At 46.9% G+C, this 22584-nt stretch overlaps 1 protein-coding gene across 3 annotated transcripts in view; it reads right to left on the bottom strand.

Annotated features, from left to right (window-relative positions):
* The window catches only part of LOC8037504 (cytosolic 10-formyltetrahydrofolate dehydrogenase), a 241410-nt gene that overhangs the window by 87829 nt on the left and 130997 nt on the right, over positions 1–22584 (bottom strand). For all 3 annotated transcript variants that reach the window (XM_042286777.1, XM_042286779.1, XM_042286778.1), the window contains 4 exons: positions 17158–17312; positions 12776–13010; positions 5110–5275; positions 510–614 (listed from right to left, as the gene is read on the bottom strand). In XM_042286777.1, coding sequence (XP_042142711.1) covers positions 510–614; positions 5110–5275; positions 12776–13010; positions 17158–17284 — 633 coding nt within the window. In that variant the 5' untranslated portion in view covers positions 17285–17312. The remainder of the gene's footprint in view (positions 1–509; positions 615–5109; positions 5276–12775; positions 13011–17157; positions 17313–22584) is intronic.

Raw genomic sequence — 22584 nt, 5'->3', positions numbered from 1 at the left:
AGGTGGTTCCATTCACAGGATCTATTAGATGGTATGAAAGAATTGTGAAAGACGTTAATGCGAGCCTACGGCACGCCACCGTACTGTTGATGGTCGTGTCTAGGTGGAATATAAATGAAAGTTATGATCAGCTTATTACGCAGCGTGTCGTTAGTGAATTAAATTGTATGGAACAAACTTAGACGGGCTATTCTTCTGTGAGTTGATAATTGAGGGAGAAAAAGATTTGATTTCATAGTGCTTACGCTGGATGTCTGATGGTAATTTGAAAGCATATATCTTACGGATCGATTTTGGACAGCTTGAGTAAAATCAGTTAATATACAACGACCATATTGTAAATATTATACAAATAATCTGCACAATATTCCGCAAAGAAAAGAAAAGAAGGTATTTCCTAGACGTACTGTTTGGCAACTTCAACGCCAATTTAAAAATTATTGTTTTTATGGCTTTAATAAATAGCTATAGTCTTCGTAGTCTGTAGGGTGCCAGTAATAGCCACTCACCTTGCAGAGCTCACGCTTGTTGAGCATGGCGTCGTAAGTGGCGCCCTCTGTGGGCTGCACGGTGCGCGGTGCCACTCCTTGTGCAATCAATTCCACGGCTTCTCCCTGCAGACGGGAGCACACAGTCAGTGCCAATATGGCATCGGGGACACAACCCAATAACAACTACGCTCTGATTTCTTTTTTTTCCAGAGGTGACTTGACGTAAAGTCCCGAATTAGAACATGCTGTTTAAAAAAGAAACTTTCAACAACTCATTTACACCTGAGCGTGATGCGGTGGCGGGGAAGATCACAGGCACGAGGGCCACGCTTAAAAAAGATACGAGTCAGCGATCCCACATGTAGAAGTTTGGTGCATGGTAAGAACATGAATTAGAATATCTTATAAAGGAATCTTTTATACAAAGATCCTTTTTATATGTGAGTTAGAATTTATATATAATTTTTTTTATATGCCAAGGAACCTTTATATAGAAACTTTAGTGAATTTTTCAGCATCTTGTGTACCTGCAAGGGGGCTGGGGACCAGTCAAGCTGCTTGGGCGGATTTCTTCCCTAGCCCCCACCACATATGCATCTACGTAGTATATGGTGACGAGAGTTAATAAGATTATTAGTAGTATTAATAACTTATCAAACTTTCAACTCACATTTTATTTTTCACGTAGAATGTCAAAAAGCGTATTAAGCGATATCTGACAGTACCGGCGACCTATGCAGGGTCAGGTTTTATTAACCTGTATCTATGATAAGTAAATTTTCTGAAGAATAGTTACGTGGTATATCACGAAAAATATGAAATTGCCTCATATCTTTATTCGAGAATTTTTAATGCAGGAATGACACACTAACACGACGGTCCAGAATTGTAGAGGAACGCTTGAAACAATCCCAAAGTTTTTTTAATGCAATAAGTTCTACAATTAAGGATTGGAATTTGGAACACACAACTTTGAAAACGAACCGAAAGTTGTATAAAAAATCTTAGTTTGAAAAAGAGTTCCACACCACTGTTTGAAAAAGAAATAGGCGTGGGTATTTACGGTTTGAAAATCGCAAATGTGGCTTGAACGAGACGAGAATTAGGCTTTTCGCGCAATAAAAAAAGCTCGCAGCCAGAACAAGCCCCTACGTTGTCTGCTACTGATTGCTGTAAACATCTTTCTCGCAATTCTTACGTACGCGGAATTGGTTAAAACATTATATTGCTTAAGTTGCCAAGTGGAATGCGATATAATTCAAAGCTTCAAACAGAATTTGTGTTCTTTCCCAGCAATTGTTTTTCGTCGCCCAACCAAACCACTTCAGAATTCAATATGGTAAATGTCACAGGAAAGTTGTCCATTTTGTTTTTCATTGTCATGCGCCAAGTTTGGCAGTAAGACGGGATGTATTCTGCCAAGGACATTGTTAGAGCTTGTCAATTTCTGATACCAAATACACGAGCTCAGATACCAATACTTCCCGTGTTCCCACTTTATTTTGTGAAAAATAATAATTAATTGATCGATTGATTATTCGTCAAGGCATTGATTGTACTTAAACTCAAACAGACCGAACGCTGAGTTACTATAAAATTAACTTTATTAGATGTCGTACTTTTTGTAATGATCCCAACGATCGTGTCAGCAAGCTTTGCAAAAAGTTCTTGCCTCCACCACAGAGAAAAGGCAATGGCTTCTGACTATGTAAAGTTGCGTTGTCGACTACTTACGTCTTTAATCAAACTTGAGGAGCAAAACGAGAAGGGACAGAGTTTAATTATCCCTACCAACCCGCTCGTTCTGCCCTTATTTACGTCCTTGAGCGTCTTCATGGTCCTGCAAAATGCGTGAGATTCTTGCAGTGCTAAGTGAGTCCAGGTTAACCTTTCTGATCATATTCATCTATGTGCAATGAAGTTCTTGTAGTTTTCATTGCGTCCAGTTAAGCCCTCTGCTGAAGCGAAGTTCTTGACATGATAAATGCATCCAGGCTAACTTCTCTGTTTGCATTCATCAATATTTTATTAAGTTCTTGAAGCGTTAAATGATTCCAGACTAACATATCCGCTTACATTCATCTGTATGCAATAAAGTTCTTGTAGTTTTATTTGCGTCCAGGTTAAGCTCTCTGTTGAAGCGAATTTCCGCGTGAACGTGTTGCCAGGACGATAGCAGGTGGGAAGGCAGAACCAGTGTTGGAGACTCCTGCGGACCGATCGAGACTTTCGCACTCTCCTCGCGCCTTTACTGCAAACGCGGCTCATGATCCGGGTTTCGTGTTTTCATTCTATATCAATAAAAAATCGAAAGTAACCTCCGAGTCGGTTTTATTGAAATCAAAGAAAAACCGCGAAAAAAAGAAAAAACCGAACGCCGCTTCGCCTTTAATAAAAGCTCACAGAATTTCAGTGAAAAAACTATTTACCTACAGCTTCAATATACGTTTGTGTAAAACGCAGCCCGCACTGAATTGGCCGCGAATCTACCTTTCTTCGGAGGCCACACTCGCTGTCTTCTTTTCCTTGCCTAGTCGGTTCCGGGACATTTTTCAAGCATGCGGTTCCCCGAAGGATAAGAAATGCCACGCCAGCGTCCTGTTTTCTTCGACTTAAGCCCCTCTAAAAACTAGGGCTGGGCGTGGATTACAATTTCTAACCCGGTTAGTCGACGACCTTTCATTGATTTATATCAATTAATCGGTTTTGTTCATTCCCATGCATACTATTTTTTTTTTTTTGCCGGATATGTGAGAAATGGCGCAATGTGCAGTTTAGGGTTTTAAATCAACTTCGATGTATTTGCGGCGAGAAGTTTGGGTATCACCGCCTGGTGGAATGGTTTTACAACCCAAAATGAGGATACTTCAACTTCATCTCTGCTGGTGCAAGCACGCGCAGTGCCAAGCTCCAATGCACTATGAAAATTAAACTTAACCGTGTGAGTAGCACGTGCACCATCCATAGTGAGGAAAACAGAAGCGCCCCTAGCGAGCTTCTCACCGCCAATAGTTGAGAACAGTCAAAAGACACGTACACTAACAAATTATTGCTTCAGCCAGGCAAGGAGGTTCGTTGATATCCTCCGGCAATAGCGAACCCCTTTGATTGTTAACAATAGTAGCTGCTGCGCTAAACAGAAACTCTAACTGCATTCAAAAGCCCGGGACACGTATAAAGGTGCATCCACACACTTGAAACTGCTTACGACCGAAGAAGCTAAAAACAGGTATTTAAGCCTGTCGTGATGGGCCCAATTTTTTAATAATATCAAGCGAGCGTCGACCACCGGGACGGTCAGTGCCGTGTCGCGGAGGCGTGCGGCGATACGGGAGACATTAAGCGCGTGCGGAAAAAGCCCTTTCTAGGGGGAGCGTCGTCTGCTAGGCTATTCCGTTGGTCGCACACAGCCCCTTATCCGTACCAAAGGAGTGCAGGGCGCTTGCAATGTCAAACTGCATCGCCGATACGCCCCACCTTTTGGAATGCGTTTACCGTTCACAATCCTATTGACGGTAGCCTGAATAATCCCGACTCGTCATGCCGCCCATCAACACTCTCTCAACACGTTCCCGTGTTTTTATGGGCACTCGAGGACACAAAAAATGTGCGCGCGCCCTCTGGACAAAGAAAAGTGTGACTACCAGGCTGCATAGGCTAAACGACGACAGCAACAACGCAGTTGATAATACAAAACACCCAAGCAAAAATCCTGTCACTAATCCGTTTCACTTTGTGTTGTACCGCAGCCGACGCTACGAGCCATCTTGCCAGTCGATCGCTAAAAGTGTGTGACGTGGCCTTTCCGCTGGGTGCAACTGCACTGGGAAGCACAATGTCACGTGGCACAGTGAAAGCAGTGGATAGGTTTTGATTGCTCGTAGCATTACCTGCAGTACATAGTTAAATGCAGCGTTGCATTCAGTTTGTCGCGTAACCGTATTTTTCATTTTTGTGAGTATTCACAGAAGTAAATAAAGACATGAAATGAAAAGAAAATTAAATTAAACTTGAGATGACGCGCGGTGTATGCCACGCCTGAGCAGTATTACGCAAGCAAGCGTTGTTCAGATCTTTGCTTAAAGGCGGTTAGCTAAGCCAGCAGATAATGAACAGGGGCTGTGTGCGGTCCACGGAATAGCCTAGCAGACGACGCTCGCAACGAAAAGAGCTTTGTGCGCACGCGCCTAATTTCTCCCGTGACGCCGCATTTCTCCGCGGCACAGCGCTGGCCTTCACGGCGGTCGACGCTCGCGTGATATTATTTAAAAAGTAGGCCACTGTACTTGTTCACGTCTGCGTGATGAAAGCGTTAAATTTTTACTTTAACCGTTTATCCAAATTTTACCGATCAACTGGTAAAAACATTATACGCGATTACAGTCTTACTCGATTAATTGGTAGGTTAGTCGGTGAAGTGCCTAGGCTTGCTACAAACAAATGTTTTGGTTCAACACAAAACACTGACTTAAAAAAAGTCTAATATTCGCGAAAAAAATAAATAAAACACCATCGAATTTGAAGGTAAACAAACTCCGAAACCACGGTACCTTACCCATGCACCACGTGGTCGGACAGATGGAAACACTTTCAAACCTGGGGTCACACTAAAGCTCACCATGGCCTTGACACCCTCTGGGAAGAGGAAGCGCATGTAGAGCGTGTCCACGGTGTCGTTGGGTTCCACGGGGCACTGCCTTTGCAGCAGCAGCGGACCGGTGTCCAAGCCGTCGTCAGCCCAGAAGACACTCAGGCCTGCCGTGGTGTCCCCTTCCATCAGGGTCCTGAGCGAAGAGGTCGGAATGGCTTCGCACCGCCCTAGCTAGAGTCCCTAAAGAAAGCTGCGCTTAGAGTATCGGCATTCTATAGGGTCCGATCGAGAAAAATAAACCCTACTTTTCGGCCCGCGTAAAAGAAATACGCATCGCAGAACGCTCAAACTCCGCCAGAATGTAACCCTAGTGGTCCAAGCAAGATGCCAAAGTTTCAGCCGATCCGATAACTTAACCAAAAGTTATAAGTTATTTTCTGAAAATTTCAAATGGGAAAATGGCCGCCGACGGAGTTTTCGAACACATGGGGCTCTATGACACCAGAAACCGAAAACGGGCAAAAATGGGCTCCATTTTCCCATTGAAATTTTCAGAAAATCACTTATAACTTTTAATTATGTTATCGGATCGGGCTGAAACTTTGGCATCTTGCTTGGACCGCTAGGGTTACATTCTGGCGGAGTTTGAGCGTTCTGCGATGCGTAGTTTTCTTACGCAGGCCGAAAAGTAGGGTTTGCTTTTCTCGATCGGACCCTGTATTTCCCAGACTGTTTCGAGGGCTCCCGCCATTTCGATACCTAGTGCAAACGCTGCAGAGTGAGCGCGACTGGAAATAGTTACTACTCGAAAATTCCACATTTTGACCTTTAAGCAACACCTACGCTGCTCATACATCGTACAAAAGACACGGTACGCGGAAAGCAAGTCGTCTGCTGCTTGAACAGGAGTTCCGGTGACGTCAGAACAACCCCGAGCTCTGATTGGCTTTGAATGAAAGGATAGTGGGCAGACCTCAATGCTAGATGCCTTGAGGTCTACCCACTATTTTTTTTTTTTCGATCAGAAATTAAGAGTTCGGCGTTCTGACATCATCGCAACCCCTGCGCAAGAAGCAGACGAAGTTGTGTTCCGCATTCGCTGCAGAAGCGATGGCAGAAGTATCAGCAAACACGGCTCAAGCGTGTTCGAAGCACGTCTGCTTCACGCAGGCTTCGAGAATGTCTGAAGACAGTTTCTGTATGACCACTGTGACCGTCATGCAAGGAGCGCCTCAGACGTTACCTGCAGACCGTCTCTTGTAAGATTTATTTGATGTTTGACCACGGTTTTAGGTACCATGTCAGGAAGCTCAACTAGGCGATATCGATTTGGTCTGTCCCCGGACTTTGTCTAAGATTTCCGAAAAATAAAAGCATTTTTTGAGATTTAAAGTAATTTCAACAATGATGTTAAGCAACAAGATGGCTCGAAGGTGGCTGCTCGAAAGCGTGGCTTACTCAATGGCTCTAGTCTAAGCCAAGAAAACACCACCGGAAGCCGGCACAATGATTTTTTCTTCCCATCGAGAAGCTCACGCGGACATCGGAAAGGCCCGTACAATCTTCTTTTGCTCGTGTGCATGACTACATCTTTGTAGATTAGTGTTCCCGAGCACCCTGCACAGTGGCGGACGTGCAGACGCTTGCCGAAAGATACTGTGTCCTAAATATTATCGGGGGTGGTTAGGGTTCTCCGGGTCGTCGGCCAATACGGAGAGAAAGCCGCTGGAACATGCCAACAGTGCGGCTCTCATAACGCTTTGCTCCAGACACGATACGTGTTCTGGTACACTGGGAATGAAATTTCAAATTTCCAGATGGAGAGTGTTCTAGCGCGAGTGATTACTATGAGTATCATCAACAGCTGGGCTGGACTTAGTCAATCAATATACACGTCGATAGCTTCAGAACGAAAGTGTGTGACTAATGCCGTGTGCGGCGATTCAGCGATTTTCAAAGCTCTCAGAATGTAAACAAGATGCCAAAAAAAATTCACAGCTTTTTTTTTTTTAATTGCAAAAATAAACTAGGCATCGCCGAACGCTCATTTTCCGCCCAAACCAAGCGCTAGAGGTCACAACCAGATTGCATAATTTACAGTACAATCCGATAACTTAATCAAAATTTATAAGTGATTTTCTGAAATTTCCAATGGGAAAATGGAGCCAATTTTTACCCATTTTCGGTTTCTGGTGCCATAGAGCCCAATGTATTAGAAAAATCTGTCGGCCGCCATTTTCCTATTGGAATTTTCAGAAAATCTTTTATTAGCGGCGAGATGTTTTGGAGGCGCGCTCGTATGGTTCCCCCTTGTGACGTCATAACCTTGCAAACAACAAGTTCGATGGTGTTTGTAAATAGCATGATGGAAGCTTGAAATCATTGCGCTCTCAAAGGAACACTGCCAACACCGTCAAAATTAAAGTTCTTCCATTCCTCTTATTTCCGTCGATGATAAATCCTTTTCTGACGTCATATTCAGCGTTCGGCCAATCGTGGAAGGCCGACCACTGCGACGCTTTCGGTCGCGCACGTCGCCAATAGCTTTTGAATAAGGCATCGGATGGGGCTGAGAGTTTTGGTATCTGATTGTCCCCTCTAGAGCTACCTTTGGGCGAAAAATAAACGTTCGGCGATGTCTACTTTTTGTTTTTTCGTCAAAAGACACCGCGTAATTTTTTTTGTGACATTTTGTACTTTGCCCGCGGTGACCTTCGAACCCCCATCACTAATTTACCGCTAGTCAGCACCGTCAGTAATATTGTGGCGACAGAAAGACGTTTGACGGTTGAAAAACAAACAAATCTTTAACACCACAATCACCAAAGAGAAAAAAAACAGGAGCTGCTGAAAATCCACCCTGCTGCCGCCGTGATCCCAGCCAGTGTCGACGTTCGGGCAGGGCTCGTGATCTGCGTCTGGTACGCGTCACACGTGCGTCACGCGGCGTTGCATCACTGTCACGCGTCTTGGCATGGCAGACATTCCTATGGCTATCGCTTGTCAGACGCTTTGCAGCAGCTGTGCATGGACGCCGCCATAACTGACCTTCAGTTTTTGTTTCCTCTTATTCCGTTTATTTCACGTCATCATTACCATAGCAGGCCAGGTTATTGCCCCATTAGATCCAACTGTGTCCTTTTCTAAAGCATCGGCCTTTGTAGAGGATCGTCAACTACCGTTTCAGTTGCTCGGCATCTCGGTATGGTGGCTAGAAGGGGAGGTGGGAGCTTCACGGCGGGCAGCGAACGGCGGGGCGTGTATCAGTTATTCATGCTAACGATAGGTGGCGCGCGTGTAGCTTCTTAGATTTGTTTCGAGCGGCAACGCTGCTATAACGCTGCGACTTGTTGCGATTCTGAACTGCTTTTGTCGTGCCTATTTCGTCCAGAGCACGTTCAAAGTCACTTTCATGCGTCCTCACGACTCAAGTGAGAATGGACAAACCTCCCAAGCGTCAGACACACTGCTTTGCTCTCGGTTGCACGACGGGGTACGTTTCCGCCAGGAAGAAGGGCGGCAAGGCTTCGGTTTTCGCCGTACCAGACGACGAGGAACGGCTACGAGCATGGCAGCGAGCCATTCCGCGAGCAGACAAGCCTCTGGAGAAAACGTCGGTGGTCTGTGAGTTACACTTCGAACCCAGATTCGTTGTGCGACACTACACTCACGTCGTAAATGGAGAAGTCGTCAAGATTCCTCGCGGCCGGCCTTGCCTCAGCGAGTACGCAATACCGACGCTGTTTCCGAACGTCCCAGAATATCTGTCGAAGAAGCTGCCCAAAAAGCGGCAGTCGAGAACCTCGAGTGGGGAAGTAACTGGGAAAAGAACAAAGACGAGTGACGGTCCGACACGTGAAGCTGCTTCGTGTGATGACGACGGCTCCAGCTTCACGGCGGACGGCGCAGCTACTTCCAGCGCCTGCACGCTGGAAAAACTAGATTACCTAAAAGACGAGAAGCTTCCCAGTGGTTATTGGTCAAGGCACCTGCTCGCAGAAGCAACGAAGGCCATCGCATTTAGTGTCTGTGCTCAAGCGGGTGACAGTGTATCCTTTAAAAAGCTGGTGCTCTGTTCGGCGGATGATGTACATTATCACTGCTCCGTGTTTGTGCAAGGCGTTTCACTTGAGACAGTAGAAGTATTTGACGCCCAGTCTGTGGAAAGCCTACTCCATTCAATCGACCAAATGATTGCACGCTCCAGGTTTGAGGAAAGTTCCCTTCCAGAAGTGCAACGTCAGAGCTCAGGTCGGACAAAGCAAAGAGTGCATGGGAGCAAAGTGCACAGTACCAGCTGTCCTGGAGTATCCCAAGACCAAAGGCCATGCATTCAATGCAGATATTTTAGGAAGCTTCTCGTGAACCAAGCGTCCTACAAAAGAAAGAAAGCAAGCTTGACTCCTGCTCTCAGCACTTCAAAAAAGCTGATGAAGTGTGCCAGGCAGTTGCGTCGCGAAAAGGCGAAGGTCGGTAACCTGAAGACAACGCTTGAAAGAATGAAGAAAGAAAATTCTTGTATTTCTGCGTCGAACCTCGAAGCAAGTCTCTCCGGGCTGCCACAAAAGCAGCGGCAACAAGTTGAAACCTGCTTTCAAGCATCAAAAAGAAAAGGAACGCAAGGAATGGGGTACAGTCAGGAGTGGGTGTTGGAGTGCATATTGATGAGAATCAAAAGCCCCAAGTTATACGAGCACATCCGTAAGCACAAAATAATGGTGCTCCCCAGCAAGAGCTGCTTGCAGAAGTACGTCAGGAACTACAAAAGCAGTTTTGGGTTTAATGACAGTGTGTTCGCCGCAATTGCGGAAAAGACCAAAACCATGGACGCGTTTCAGAGGCATGGAGACCTCTTGATAGATGAGATGAAGCTTTCGGAAAACCTCAAAGTGACAAGCAGTGGGTTTATCGAGGGCTTTGTTGACCTGGGTGCGTACACTTCTGTGGACCAAAGCACGGAGACATGTGACCATGGTCTGGTTGTATTATTCCAACCATTCTCAGGGGATTTCCAGCAGATCCTGGGAGTTTTTGGCTCACACAGCAACGTCAAAGCAGGCATGCTTGCCAAGATTATCGTTGACGCAACATTAGCTGCGGAAAAGTCTGGCCTTTTTGTGGATTTTGTGACCACGGATGGTGCCTCCTGGAACAGGAGCATGTGGCGGGGCTTCGGCGTCAAAGCAACCGCGGAGAAGACAGTCTGCAAAGTGAAGTACCCCGCAGACGACAAAAGAAGTCTCCATTTCTTGTCAGATTTTCCGCATCTTGTAAAGTGCGTTCGCAACTCCATTGTGTCGACAGGCCTTCGGGTACCTGAAGGGAAGGTCAGGATGGACGTGGTGAGGGAGGCGTGGAAATGCGATAACAGAGACACCGTCAGGCTGAGAGCAATGCCACATGTAACAAGAGCTGTAATTGAGCCAAATGGCTTTGAATAAATGAAAGTTAACTTTGCTTTTACTTTTTTTAGTGATGAGGCGCTAAGAGGCCTGTTTACCTACAAAGATGACATTGAAAAAAAATATGGCACCGGTTCCAGCACAGCAACAATGTCTTTCATCAGAAGGATGGCTAATCTTGTTGCCGTAATGACATCTAGCTGCAGCCGTGATGCTATGCGCCCGAAATCACGAATCCTGAATGAGGTGCAAGATTTCCTTGCTTACTTAGATGCTTGGGAAGCGGAGGTTGGCAAGCTAGGTTTCCTCAGTCAAGGTACTGCAGAAGGGCTTCGTGTCACTCTAGCCAGCACAGTATCCATTCTTGACTATGTCACAGGAAAGCTTGGCTATAAATACCTGTTAACTTCACGTCTAAGTCAAGATCCCCTGGAAAATATATTCGGAATCTTAAGGCAAATGTCTGGCAGTAATGATCATCCTACTCCAACACAGTTCTTGCTTTCAGCAAACTGTCTTGCTTTTTGCAGTTTAGCAAAGCCCCCTGCAAACGGGAATGTCTCGCCCGCACTGATAAAAAGCCTGCTAAATGGATCCAGCAAGAACCCAAAAGAAAGTCAGAAGAAGCTTGATGAGCTCATGGACATTGGATGTCTGAATGAAGTCCACGAACTGCTCGTGTCATGCGATATCTTTGACGATCACAGCTGTTCCGTCTCATCAAGCAGTGACTCTCGAATTGTATACTATGTCACAGGCTATGTTGCCCGCAGAATGCTGAGGAAAAGCAAATGCGACGAGCGCTCAAGAGTGCTGCTTCTGCCAGCTGGCTCGGAACTTCCCGCAGAAGCTTGCTTGACGCAAGAGGTCGACAAGGGAGGGCTGCTCTACCCTTCTCAAGAACTCCAAGCCTTCGTTACCAATATGGAAAACGCGTTCACCTATTGTTTCAGCTTTAACAAGCTGAAAGCAAACAGCGTAATGGACCTGATTTTCTCTCTGACAAGAAACAGGCTGGTTGCGATTGGTTGCAGTGAACATAGCACGGAGGTGAGCAACAGCCTCATCAAGTTTTATACGCTAACAAGGCTACATTTTCTGGTCCAAGCGGAAAACAAAGCAAGAGAAGGAAGAAGGCGGCGAATGCGCTATTTGAAGCTTCGTCGCGTTACGTAGCTCATACGCTTTAAATATCTCCCTAGGCCTTTTTTTAGAGTTCTTGTTCATTGAATAAATAAGCATTGTATTTAAGCCCAGCACACCATGTCCTTATTTTTGTACCTTCCTAATACCCATGCCATCTTACCACGTGCGATGCTTCGAGATAAGATGTAGAACGAAGCAGTGTGCGGGTATTTTAAGAAATTCCCTTAGTAGGTATGTTGGCACACCTTATCAGAGCAATATGAGAGGCTAGCTTTTCAGAAAATGAGCATCAACTGACAGTATATTCACGTGTTAATATATTAGCAACTATTAAAAAAAATCGACCCTTGTTCTACGAATTGAACCCGTATTTCGCGTGAGCGTGCTGTTTCTCATATCTGCCGTCATTGTTTATCTAATTATTTTCTTAATGTTTATGTAATGGTTTGTCTTATTATTTCTCTTATCCTCAAACATTGCGAGCCTCTCTTTTTTTTTTCTTCTTCTTTTTTTACTTTACATATAGTGTGCAACGCTGTCTAAGCCGACAGAGCTACTGCCGAGCGCGTGCCTTGCCTGGCACTTCATTCGCGCGTGCACGTGATGCGCTGTACGCTTGCGTGTCCTCAGCGTTATTTTTGTTTTGTGCGTACTCATTCACAAATAGCGCTTTGCTATCAATGTAACGAACAAATGTCCCACAAACACCAAATGTGGTTCTTGTGCGTATGAAATGCCACCGACAAAGTCCGAACCGCCGGCCTTGCAGCGCGTTCGCGGGCGGTCGCCCGGCAAGCCGACCGATCTAAGTGTCGACAGCAGCGCCGCCGCTGCTAGCATGATCCGCCGCTACACTCCGCAGCGACCAATGCTGCCACCTCCCCTTCTAGCCACCATAATCTCGGTAAGGCAAGAGAAGGTCAGCAATGGCGGCTGTAATTTGGCGCGTGTGTAAAGCGTCTATAAGCGCTTGCACGCTTGATAGTCACCGAAGTGTTGTCTAAGGTCTCGCGCTGGAGGCGGAACGCCTCAAATATCTCCCTACTACTCCTTCTCTGTCAGAGACTAACGTAGAAGATGATGAGCTGTGTTCCGCAGAAAGATGATGCGGGCGCGAGCTGCACGGTGTTTCAGCGGGAACATACCAGTTGATGGCCGAGGCCCCCCGATGCCTAGGCAGCAGCGACGGGTGGTACACGATGGACTGGTGCTTGGGCCATGTGATCACCTCCATCGGGATGAACTGGCTGCAGAAGGGCATCACGTTCAGCTCGGCGCCCACGGACTGGTACGCCTCCAGGACCTCGGGCAGGGCCACGCCCTTCAGGCGCCAGCGGGGGAACTTGAAGACACGGGTGCCGGCCTCGGACGCCGTCGTCGCTGCGTTCGAATGGAACCCCGGTCTGGTAAACATAAGGCCTTACCGCTGGATTTTCTCCGTCACCCAGTGTCGGCCCTTCTTAGACAAAAAGGCCCAAAATCCAAATTTTTCTGCGTAAATAAACGAGGCCGCCGTAGCGCACAAATTGGACTGCTGCGTCAGCGTAGGGCTGGGATTCATGTTATCTCCTCATCGAGCACGAGTCCGAGCAAAACGCTGACGCAGCTTTTGTGTTGCGTCTGTGCTCCGAGCTGGCCTCCGGTCGGTGACGTCAGAGATCCACAACTACGGCCTTCTTTTGTTTAGGGGGTGTTTGTTTTGCACGACTAAGCTGATGACAACGACGTCACCACAGAACGTTTGCTACAGAAACTGCGTGAAAGACCAATTCAATTAAAAAACGACGCAGTCGAATCGTCTAGTTAATTTAATTTGCTATATTGTAAGCGCAAAATGAAACTGCAACAACAAAAAAAAAGGAATGCAAAAACAAAACAAAAAAAAAAAAAACAGCCGCACACTTTTAAATGTAATTATCGAATCTTTTTTTCGGCTGTTGCACTTTTGTCTTCGGCTTGTGTTAATGCACGACGTGAAATCACAAGAAAATATGTTATAGCTACAGATATGTTCTTGTAGTCACTCACAATAGGCGCGAAGCAATCAGTCGGAAGGCGTTACTTCGCTGCTTTTTATCGCCCTGTAATTTCGTTTCTGCTTCAAAATCCGAAGGCATTACAGAGAGGAGTGGATATCTAGCCTTGAGCTGGGAAACTAGTGTGCCTCATTCTCGCTTGTATCTACGAAACACTCGGAAAAAACTATCTGCCTTTATTTTCGGCTCCCATTGCAAGCAGACATGTAATTAATGAAAAACACTTTGTTCACTAATAATTAAAAAAAAAACTTTAAATGGCTGACCAACTACACGCTGTATAAATATCCCCACAACCACAATTATTATTTAAAAACAAAACAATTGCTGGTCATGGTCATGGCTAAATAATGTAGAACCAATATAATATTTTTTATGGGATACCTCTTTGAAAAATTCCTCCAAATCAACAAAGAGATACATTATACTCTAGGTGGTTTAGTGTGTTGGTTTCTAATTTACGATAAGGAAAGAGGGCCATTCAAGACAAACAAACAACACAGCTTACCTGGTCTAAAGTCCTTCGATACTTCCTTTTTCAAGTAATGCTCCTCTTTCCTTATCGTAAAAACAGCAACATAATACTGTAAGGGTGCGGGCGCGTGCAACGGCCACACACAGAACTTAGGCGCTCGCGCGCCACACAACGGGCTCGGCATTGAGTTCACGCCTTGTTCAGCGGGTGGCACATCACGACATTGTTGCTCATGGGGGACGATGCAATGGGCAGCAGAGCGTGCGCCAGGTTGGCCAAGAGGAGAGAAGAAGAAAGTTAGGACTATAAAGGTTGGGATATAGCTCATGTGGAGTGAATTTATATAGAATAAACCCCTAGACCCTAATAATACAATAAGATGGTTTGCACTTATTCAAGGGGCATCATGGGTTATTGCGCCTTCAGAGTGAACAGGTGGTATTGGTAACTTCAGTAAAAGTCCCGTGATCTATGGTCTGTTGCAGGTTAAAAAAAGCAGTACAAGCTTCTCCCACGAATCTTTCAACTCGTTTCACTTTGGCAGAGCGAACGCTGGAGTGGAAGTGAAGCGGGTACTCGCTTTCTCTCCAGCTCTCTCTGTTGACGGTTGGAAGTAACGCGTTAGATTTTCAGTAACGTACTAACATACTCACCAGAATTCGAAATGACAAAGGAGTAAAGTATCGTTTTACCATTTTGCGCTGTTGCCTATCAAATTACGTCACTCGTTACTCATTACTTTCGATTAAAATTAGTCACATTTTTGGTCCCTTCAAAGGGACAACTCGCCATCAGGACATCGGTTCTACGAATGCGATAAACAAAGAAAAAGGATAATGTGAAATCGCTCTGTAAAAATTCAATTCGTGTCGAAGTTCGTAAAGGCGGCTTATCCCTGACGAATACTGAAACTTAAGGTAACGCAACTAACGTCCGTTCGTTTTTGGAAGCAACGGTAACGATATTTCGTTACATCGAAGGACGGTAAAGAATATTAGTGACACATAATTTTTTTCACTATCTAACGAGTAACGTTGTTTCCTTTGTTAGTATTGGTAACGTAACCAAGACTGGCCTCGGCTAAAGCGGAAAGAGGGGAGGCTTGGTGGGATGCATGTTTCCCGCGTTCTTAACGACCGAGTTAGGCCGAGAGAGACCAAACCGGTTTTTGAGCCTCTTGCGACTTCTTAGGACCAGCTCCGCTGCCGAGCATTCGGTCCTAAGAAGTCGCAAAAGGCTTAAAAACCGGTCTGGTCTCTCTCGGTCAAAGTCGGTCGTAAGTGTGTGAACGGGCCTTTAGCCTGCAACAGACCGTAGCAGAAGCAAGTCTGGTCTAAAGTCCTTCGACACCTTCTTTTACGGGTAAGGACAACCGACACGCACGACGAAACTTCTTCCGCTAGAACAAAATGAAGCCTTTCGGTGCATTCTCCTGTAGTTGGCCGCCATTCGCTTTCCAAAGCCTGAACCGCCACGCAGTAGACTCTTCAGAGAATGACGTTACTTGTGAAGCTTTAGTTTGATCCTGCCGCTCTAATCGAAACTCGGTTATTTGACAATGGCTCCTCGGAAAAACTCGGGTCGTATCAAGAACTTGGAATACATTTTAGCGCTCAAAAAACAGGGACAAAGAGGCGAGAAACAGACAGCACAGTGCGCTACTAACAACTGATTTTATTACGTGAAACAACACTTTTATACCATCCGAGTTTCTGATTTTGCTCCACCACTAGCCAACCCGGTGCCAGGCCGCGTCATTGAGGAACGCACGCTCCTTGTCCAGTAAATCAATTGAGGCCACGCTGACACATGCTGCACCACCCTTCCTAATCTCATCTGCCTCGATTATCTCCCTCACAGTTTTTTCCTTGTGCCGTGCCAGAATCTTGCTCTCGGAAAACAACGGCATACACTTGCACTTTTCACAATGATCAGACAGATGACCGTCCCGATAATTTCCTACTTTAAGTTTGTGCTCCCTCAGCCTATCATTAACACACCTACCTGTCTGACCTATATACTTGTTTCCGCATGTTAAGGGGATCTGATATACTACTCCCTCCGCACATTCAACGAAGGGATCCCTGTGTTTTACCGCGCAGCCAGAAGGGGCCTTACGAAAAGGATCTGTCATCCAACATAATCTACTAAGTTTCTAATAATCTACCAAACAAACTTAGTAGATTATGTAGGATGACAGATCCTTTTCGTAAGGCCCCTTCTGGCTGCGCGGTAAAACACAGGGATCCCTTCGTTGAATGTGCGGAGGGAGTAGTATATCAGATCCCCTTAACATGCGGAAACAAGTATATAGGTCAGACAGGTAGGTGTGTTAATGATAGGCTGAGGGAGCACAAACTTAAAGTAGGAAATTATCGGGACGGTCATCTGTCTGATCATTGTGAAAAGTGCAAGTGTATGCCGTTGTTTTCCGAGAGCAAGATTCTGGCACGGCACAAGGAAAAAACTGTGAGGGAGATAATCGAGGCAGATGAGATTAGGAAGGGTGGTGCAGCATGTGTCAGCGTGGCCTCAATTGATTTACTGGACAAGGAGCGTGCGTTCCTCAATGACGCGGCCTGGCACCGGGTTGGCTAGTGGTGGAGCAAAATCAGAAACTCGGATGGTATAAAAGTGTTGTTTCACGTAATAAAATCAGTTGTTAGTAGCGCACTGTGCTGTCTGTTTCTCGCCTCTTTGTCCCTGTTTTTTGAGCGCTAAAATGTATTCCAAATTCCAGAACCAACTAGCCCAACAATCGACTCTACTGGTATCAAGAACCACCGAAGTGTCCACGTCACCCTGAGGAGGCGAACGCGGATCAGACACTAGCGTCACGTCATCGTTCGGCCGAGTCTCGTCTCCAATTAGAGAGGACACGAGTCTGAGCCGAACGCTTGCGTAGCACTCGTGTCTAATCAGCGTTCGCCTCCTCACGTGAAAGATTCCGCGCTACGGCCTTTTCGTATAGGAGGTGTCGGTCGTATTCGACGCGGATAACGGTTCGCGCGCTTACCGAGGATGTCCTCCCTGCCGGCCTTGTCCGGGATGGTGAAGACGGCCACGATGTCGTGCCCGTTCTGGAGCAGCAGCTTGAACACGTCGCTGGCGAAGGCACTCTGGCCGATGATGGCGATCTTCATGGCCGCGGCTGGGGGACCTCAGCTCAATCTGCGCGCAGGAGATCAACGCAACCAATCAAGGCTGCGATTTAAGCAAAATTCTTGCCTAAGACTCCTTCATCAGCTTTCCAGCGCTCATAATCAGGGTTCTGTGTTTTCGGTAAACACCGATAAGTACCGCGACGTAACCCCCCAGCCGGTTTTAACAAAATCGGGGGAAATCGAAAAACCCCAAATGGAAGCTGTTCTTGAATACGAAACACCCACGCTTCATGGGAAGCTTGGGTTTTTCGTAACGAATCAAGTTAATCGAGTCAAAATCATATTATAAAATTTATGTGATTTGGGGTAAACTTATTTTATATAAATTATATATGAACTATTATGCAAAGAACAGTTTTAAATGATCGAGCATTGCATAAAAGCAATGCCCGACATTTTTTTGCCTCTCCCCCCAAAAAATAAAACATAAAAATTTAAAGGTTTCAACATTTATATTTTCAGTACACATGGGTGTAATTTTACGGCCGTTGCAAAATAACACAGTTTCATTAGTCCGTGAACATGGTGTCTGTGTCTGACATGCGCCACAAACAACTAGCTGTAATTGAGTTTCTGGTTGCGGAGAAAAGGTATCAGAAAAATTCATAACCGTTTCTCTGCTGTGTACAAACGTTCTACAATATATAGGAGCATGGTTCGATGCTGGGTGAAAAGAATGAAAGCTTCAGAAGGCCGAGAGATGGAGTTGGGTGACCGGTCACCGTCGGAGCTTCCTGCCGCAGCCACCAAGCCAGACATATTGCAGCGCGCCGATGAATTTATTTATGGGAACTGGCACAATGCAAGTAAACAAATGGCTTCAGATGTTTGAGTCAGCAAAGGAAGTGAATTGCCAATTGTGGACGTTATCGCCATGTGCGGCATAGAAGGAATCGTAAAGACATTTTTTCTCCAACTTGACAACGCTCGCCCTCACAAAATCTAAAATGCCCAGAAGGCAATCACAAATTTGTTAGTCTGTAATCCCCATCCCACCTCCACCTATAAGCATCATCTGGAACCGTCATATTTTCGTATGTTTATGATGAGAAATAGGAAAGATCACGCGGGCACCTTATCGCATCAGTAGCCTCGCTCCTGCCTCACGGGTGGTAAATTTAGCGCACTGCTACGCATCTCACGCGCTCAAAGTCTTTCTGAAAATTACTGACTTAGTGGTTTCGATGGCGCTCAGTAAGTTTCTAATCGAAAAGATATATCGATTTTCACTAATTGAAAAGTTAATTAACAAGTTTTACTTAATGAGCCGATTGATCTTTACGATTAGCCCCTATACTATGTCCCCCTGGTCGTATAACTGACCTGCATAAGTGTAGCTTTCACGGCTTTTTTTAAAACAAATCTGTAAAGCTTGAAAAATACACCCTGTGGATTTATTTGAGGCAAATCAAAATACCGACACCGACACGCGTGTTCGATTTCAATTGAAACCACCCAATAATCACCAAGCAAGAAAGACATCAGGCTAAACACGAGCAAGAACTGGTGGCCCTTCGAGCAAATACTACCGCTGCACTCCGTTTCTCTCCTCCACCAAAAAATAATGCGTATGTGCACTCTAGAATATAATTAAATTTGTAGAGAATTCTTTTTCCACTGCTTTCGGTGAACGAGAAGATTGAAGCAGATGGAAGCATCTTGAACATCAAAGACTAGGAACAAAAAGGTGACTACAAACACACAGAGGTTCGAGTGTGTTGTCTACATTTTGTTCTTAGTCTCGTGTGTTAAATATGTTCAAGGTTCACGAGTTCGCCGGCTTCTTCTTTGTTATTCCCAGAATAAAGACTCAATCTGCCATGCTTGAACATACTTCCAGTCAAAAAATATCAATTAAGAGGGTTGCTTAGAACGTAATGCCACACATTTGTTTTCTTGAAAACTGTTTATTTAAAATATATGGAATTCACCCCAAATATTCCCGCATGTTTCTTGCATACATGCTATCTTTTGCATAACCTCTGCTCAGTTGTTCGGCTTTACGCTAAAGTGTAACAAGGGCATGCACGTCCTTCCAGTGCCATCTAGTTTTCGGCTCATGTAGCGAAGTTCTCACTCCACAAACTATGATAATGTTATTTTTTAAACCTTGTTGAGCACCAGTGCATCCTTTACACTCTAAAAGATGTCTGCGCGTCTACTTACCCGCAAAGCACTCGAAGAGCCAACCTCTGCGATCTACGAAATCAGCTAAGCGAATCACGAGGCGCAACATCTGCTTAGACCTAAAAATGAAGTCTGGGCTGTGGCATCACGCAATGCGAGCATGACGCTTTGCATTCTCTAATGCCACAGCGCAGACTCCATTTTAAGGACCAAACAGATGTTGCGCCTCATCATTCGCCGAGCTAATTTCGTAGATCGCAAAGATGGGCTCTTCGAGTGCTTTGCGGGTATGTAGACGCGCAGGCATTTCTTAAAGTTTATTGCTCTCTAAACGTGTGCACGTGCTCGCTTTCGCACAGGGAGTCTAACGCCCCTGGAAGGAAGTGGGCGACCGGCGAGGCCGGTCCGAACGTTTACGCCGACGTAATTCAGCTTTGCACCAGCATGACACGGATCTCTCGCGAGTTCACGTCACGCGCACTCTGGCGTTGCGGGGTTCGTACTCGGGTCGCAACCATATCTTTCGGCTTCCTGACTCGCCGACCTTCCTCCGCACGTCGATCCGATTGGATATATCCGGGTGCTCCGCGGGTTAGTGCAGTGCATGGAGATCTTCCTATGGAACGGTCGGTGTTGCGAGGATCCCGTAGGATGTCCAGTGACTCGATAGTTGGTGCGACGTGCAAATCGGTAATATAGACGCTTTACACGCGCGCTAGATGACAACCGCAATTGCTGACCTTCTCTCGTCTTACTGAGATACTGAGCCACTGGAAAGGGCGGTGACGAGTCTCCACGAAGGTCAATGCTGGGGAGAAGCACACGATACACCTCGTTCGAAATACTGCCCACTCTCGGCAGCTATGGAACCTCCGCACAATGGCGGACTAAAGTCGCAATGTAACGGCACACTTTATGCGTCTGGTTGGAGCAGGCACGTAGCCAAGGGGGGGGGGGGGGGGGGGGCATGGGGCCCGGGCTCCCCCCCCCCCGAAATCTTCCATTTTGCTGGGACCTCCTCTCCCCCCCTCCCCCTCATACAGCATTTTGTCATGGGCGGCCCCCCCCCCCCCCCCCCCCCCCCCCCCCGTAACAAATCCTGGCTACGTGCCTGGGTTGGAGTATAGAAGAACAAACACACCCACACAAAATTGTGATGACCGCAGTGACGTTGGACTTTCGACGCTGTTTGATTGGCTCGTCGGCTCCTAGCCTTGGCCACTCTGACGTTGGGCACACCGAACCCAGCGTAGCGCAGAAGGTGCGCGTTCCATCGGCCGGCGAGCAGGAACTCGATATCTGCGACCAATCAGTATCGGTGTCCGCCGCCCTACACCGTGTTTGCTAATCTCCACTTACAACACACACACACACACACACACACACACACACACACACACACACACACACACACACACACACACACACACACACACGCGCGCACGAACGCGCGCACAGAACGCGCGCACAGAACGCGCGCACAGAACGCGCGCACAGAACGCGCGCACAGAACGCGCGCACAGAACGCGCGCACAGAACGCGCGCACAGAACGCGCGCACAGAACGCGCGCACAGAACGCGCGCACAGAACGCGCGCACAGAACGCGCGCACAGAACGCGCGCACAGAACGCGCGCACAGAACGCGCGCGCGAACGCGCGCACGAACGCGCGCACGAACGCGCGCACGAACGCGCGCACGAACGCGCGCACGAACGCGCGCACGAACGCGCGCACGAACGCGCGCACGAACGCGCGCACGAACGCGCGCACAAACGCGCGCACAAACGCGCGCACAAACGCGCGCACAAACGCGCGCACAAACGCGCGCACAAACGCGCGCACGAACGCGCGCACAAACGCGCGCACAAACGCGCGCGCGTTCGCGCGTGCGCACACGTGTGCGCACACGCCCGTGTGCGCGCGCGCACACGCGCGTGTGCGCACACGCGTGTGCGCACACGCGTGTGTGAGAGAGCCTTTATGGAATGACTTGCACGTCTCACGACGTCAGTTGTTCCGCCATTGTGCAGGGGCCGGCGAGCAGGAACTCGATATCTGCGACCAATCAGTATCGGTGTCCGCCGCCCTACACCGTGTTTGCTAATCTCCACTTACAACACACACACACACACACACACACACACACACTACTATGAGAGAGCCTTTATGGAATGACTTGCACGTCTCACGACGTCAGTTGTTCCGCCATTGTGCAGGGGTTCTCCGACCTTCTAGTAATCGGCCCTTGAATTTCCTAAAGGGGCCTGTAATATCTAAAATGACAATGACCGAGCATGTTAGAATAATGATGAAGTGAAGTAAACGGAATAAGAGGAAATTTAAAAAAAAATTATGTCGAAATACTAGGCAGTTGTGCTGGATATATGAATTGTCCTTGCATCAGAAACGTTTAGCGATACCCCAGACGCCTACGTTCGCGGCGCATTACGTCGGATAATTTAACGCACGCGTGTCACCTTAATTTTCTCCCTAAATTTAGCGGGGAAGTGGAATTGGTGTATAGGTAACGTGATATCAGGTCACGTGACGTCAATTTCCCCGCTTAGTTTAGCGGAGAAACTGAATTGGGTACATAGGTCAAGTAACGTCATAAGATGTGACGTCATTGTTAGGTCATGTGACGTCACAGGCCACGGATTCAACACCCCAAGTGACATCAGGTCACGTGACGTCCATTTTCCACTCCAAATTTAGTGGGGAAGCTGATGCGTTTTGTATGTCACGCGACGTTAATTTTCCCGCTAAGTTTAGAAGAGAAACTAAATTGGCGTATAGGTCACGCGACATCAGGTTACGTGACGTCACTTTCCCCGCTAAATTTAGCGGGCGAAACTGAATTGAAGAAAGGTCACGTGACGTCTAATATTGCGATGACATTCTGACGTCATGTGACGTCACAGGCCACGGCCTCACAAAATCCGGAGCAACTAGCCAAAGATCGTTTCACGCAAAAAACAACCGAAGGTCGCTTATGGCGGCGCCCATGCACAGCTCCTGCAAAGCGCGTATACTCTACCTCGTGGCTTCGCGCCACGCTTCGGCAGCGCCAGGGACGAAGTGTTATCAAATGCATCAATTAGCTCGCACCGGATGCCCAGCATCTACTGAGCTCTTAAGCCGCCACCAAGAT

This window comes from Ixodes scapularis, unplaced genomic scaffold (genome assembly GCF_016920785.2).
Source record: "Ixodes scapularis isolate PalLabHiFi unplaced genomic scaffold, ASM1692078v2 PGA_scaffold8__174_contigs__length_109621045, whole genome shotgun sequence".
NCBI lineage: Eukaryota > Metazoa > Arthropoda > Arachnida > Ixodida > Ixodidae > Ixodes > Ixodes scapularis.
The sequence above is the reverse complement of the archived record's forward strand: the minus strand, read 5'-3'. Positions and strand labels throughout refer to the sequence as shown.